The following is a 3598-nucleotide window of genomic DNA, read 5'->3' on the forward strand; positions in this document are numbered from 1 at the left end:
TTTTGTTTAAATAGAAGGGTTTTTTGGTCGTTTTACGTCAAAAATGGTAAAAAGGACGTTTGGTGCAAAGAAAATGTGAAAATAGGAGCAAAAATACCAAAGAATGAAAGGTATGGAGATTTTCCACAATAAATTTGAAAGGTATGAACGTTTTGTGCCAATTACCTAAATAAGATATTAAGATAAAACATTTTTTTTTAATCTTCCAATTATATCACGCTGTAAGAGTTGTAAAATTTTTCAGTCAAAAAATTCTCAATCATGCTACTTGTACAATTTATTTTACAACTTGGTTTACAACGCATGAATTGACAAACATCACATCCATTTATTTGAAAAACAATTTTTAAAATCAATGATCAGGATTTTTTCAACGCACTTGTTGTCAATCAAGTTGTACATAAATATTGTACAAGTGACTTTATTCATTTGACCGTGCTATAGGTACATAATGATTTACCTAACCGTTTATACCCTACTCATATCATCAAGGTAGGAATCATGACTCGACATTATTAAATACACGTGGGGACCACGTGTTTGTAAGAGGGGGTAAACGTTTCGGTAAACCCTCCTCCTTGCAAAGAGAATAATCCTTACTCAAAAATTCTGTAGCATTATTCACACGTGATGCACCCAACCTGCGATCCGACGGTTCAGATAGTCGCGTCAGCGGAAAGCAACCCGATTCCGGTACATTTCAAAACCCTTGACAAAATAAACACGAAAAAAACCCTTCACTTTATAGGGCTAAACGATACCTAACTTTCGGCCTCTGTTCTTCTCCCTCACTCCAAAAGCAGTACGATTCTATGGTAAGAATTCAAGTTTTCACTGGAATTTTTGTGTTTTGATTCGTTTAGTGTTTTGATATTGTTATATATTGTGCGATTTTGTTTGATTTATGGTGTTTTCAGTTTCTAGTTTTCCTTAAATCTTTGGTTCTTGTTTGTTTAACGTTTTGATAGAGTTGAATGTGTGGGTTTTAAATGATTTATGGGGTTTTTGATGTTTGTTCTTTACTTTCAGGCTTTGCCAAATCAACAGACTGTGGATTACCCAAGTTTCAAGCTTGTAATTGTTGGCGATGGTGGCACGGGTAATAATCTTTCATTTAGGGGAGGTTTTGATGAAAACATTAATTCGACTGCTACTTGTTTCCTTGGTTAGAGATTATGTTATTTTGTAGTTTGGGATGAAATCAGTAAATTATTGGCTTATGATTAAACCCATCTTGGTAAATTGTTTATTAATTTTCATCGGATGGGAATATAATTAATTTGATTGGTAATTAATTCTTTTGATTTTTAGTTTTTATTTTCTGAAGTTGTGGGTTTAGAATGTGTCTGGGTGCTGGCAATGGACTTTAGAATTTATTCGTGGATGAAGTGAAGGGACTTCTCATGGATTTTTGTTTGAGTTTGTGAAAGTAAAGCTTGGATCTTATTTGTTTTACAAATCACCAGAACCGTATGGATGTATATAGGGTCTGCACGTAGAAATCTTAACATGAAACCATGCTATTCAATGCAGATCTGAGTAAATTGGTATGTTTTGACCCTCAACTTTAATACACACACATGCATACACGCTTAAAAAAAAAAAAAAAAAAATGGCGAACAGAATGAAAGATATAGGCAAAGATATAAAAAACAAAAATTGGACTTTTTCTTTATTATGTCCTTGTTGCTGATTTTATATTCTTGTCACTAAAGGGAAAACAACATTCGTGAAGAGGCATCTTACTGGTGAATTTGAGAAGAAATATGAACGTAAGCCTCTAGATTAACTTTTATTTAAATCTGGATGTTTTCTGTTGCATTTTTTTTTCTGACTGGTACTTGCTTTATGTATAGCAACTATTGGTGTGGAAGTTCATCCGTTGGATTTCTTCACTAACTGTGGGAAAATCAGATTTTATTGCTGGGATACTGCTGGTCAAGAAAAATTTGGTGGCCTTAGGGATGGATACTAGTAAGTATAATCAGAGTATCTCCCATTATTTTACTGGTTTATGTAGATTTGTAAACCTTCAAACGTCTCGAGGGTTATGCCCTGCCTCTTATAGTTACATTTTGCTATCTAATTTTGCCTTTTTAAACAATATATTATGGAATATCTTTGTTTTTTCATTTTATTATAAGCACTCATATTGATGCATTTACGATTCATTGTTCTTTTCCCCTCTCTGTTATCAGTGTAATGTCTTTGATGTTAAATTTTGCAGCATCCATGGACAGTGTGCTATAATCATGTTTGATGTCACAGCTCGGTTAACTTACAAGAATGTCCCTACATGGCATCGTGATCTCTGCCGGTGTGTGCTTTCTTATACATTTTAAGTTTGCTCGTAGATTTGGTTGAGTGTCATCTTGAGAATGTCATAGTACTGACATCCCTCTGGTGCCAATTGCAGGGTATGTGAAAACATCCCGATTGTCCTTTGCGGGAACAAGGTCGATGTGAAGAACAGACAGGTGAAGGCAAAACAGGTCACTTTCCACAGGAAAAAGAATTTGCAGTACTATGAAATATCGGCGAAGAGTAACTACAACTTTGAGAAGCCTTTTCTTTACCTAGCAAGGAAACTTGCAGGGTGAGTATCTTTAAATCTTTACTACTACGGATATTGGTAACACACACAGTTCACCAGCATTTCGCAGGACCTCTCTAATGGTATACTATTTGAATGAATGCTGTTTTTTGGTGGCTGTGTAGGGATCCTAACTTGCACTTTGTGGAATCTCCTGCTCTTGCTCCTCCAGAAGTACTGATAGATTTGGCTGCGCAACAGCAGTAAGGATCTCTCTCTTTTTCCCCCTAATGAGCTGAAACCTTCGTGAACCATAGTAGATGCTAGGATCATAACTATCTTTGACTTATTCTTTAATATGGGCATATCTTATAATAACCTTTTTCTCTCTTATTTAGTCAATATCTTGAGAATGATTCATGTCGACTGTTCTCAGGCATGAGGCAGAGCTTGCTGCAGCTGCCAGTCAACCCCTTCCAGATGACGACGATGAGTCATTTGATTAAATTGATCATAGTCTCGATGATGCTTTGTGGTGCATTCCGCTCCATATGATGATGGTTTCCCAGTTTTCTTGCCTGATTTATGAGATTCTTGTGTCAAGGATGTCTGGTCCTGAAGTGTGAGATTAAATGGTATATGTAGGTGTTTTTTAACTATTGATGGATTTTGATCTTTTTATTTGTTTGCGGGAAGATGTTCTTTTTGCTATGTCTTCTGATTAGGTCCATATAAACATTTGATATCCTTATGGTTACATATGCTCTGTTTCACTTTCGGGATTTTGTTTCATGGATGCACTCGATATCCCTACCCTCTTGCTTCCCAGTAGTTTGCTAATAGCTATATTTTTTGTGGTTCATGTGCGAAAGCTCTCTTGTAAATTTCATGAGTTTCACAGATTAGGCTGAGGTTATAATGACGGGGATACTTTTAAAATTAACCTGGTCAAAGCATGTAAATTTCACATTGACTTCTCAACAAAGGGATACTATGAAATTGGCCTATCCAATGTTAAAAGACAAAAATACCCTTAAATACATTATACAATTACAAAAGATGATT

At 35.4% G+C, this 3598-nt stretch overlaps 1 protein-coding gene across 1 annotated transcript; it reads left to right on the forward strand.

Moving 5' to 3' along the window:
- The first annotated feature begins 546 nt into the window (after nt 1-546).
- Nucleotides 547-3310, forward strand: LOC111407569 (GTP-binding nuclear protein Ran-A1). The gene is made up of 8 exons (XM_023037139.1): nt 547-815; nt 1030-1099; nt 1716-1772; nt 1857-1974; nt 2228-2317; nt 2417-2596; nt 2719-2796; nt 2970-3310. The coding sequence occupies exons 1-8, from the start codon at nt 813-815 to the stop codon at nt 3037-3039; spliced, it is 666 nt and encodes a 221-aa protein (XP_022892907.1). The 5' UTR covers nt 547-812; the 3' UTR covers nt 3040-3310.
- The last annotated feature ends 288 nt before the right edge of the window (nt 3311-3598 follow it).

The sequence above is a fragment of the Olea europaea genome, chromosome 13 (assembly GCF_002742605.1).
Source record: "Olea europaea var. sylvestris chromosome 13, O_europaea_v1, whole genome shotgun sequence".
Lineage (NCBI taxonomy): Eukaryota > Viridiplantae > Streptophyta > Magnoliopsida > Lamiales > Oleaceae > Olea > Olea europaea.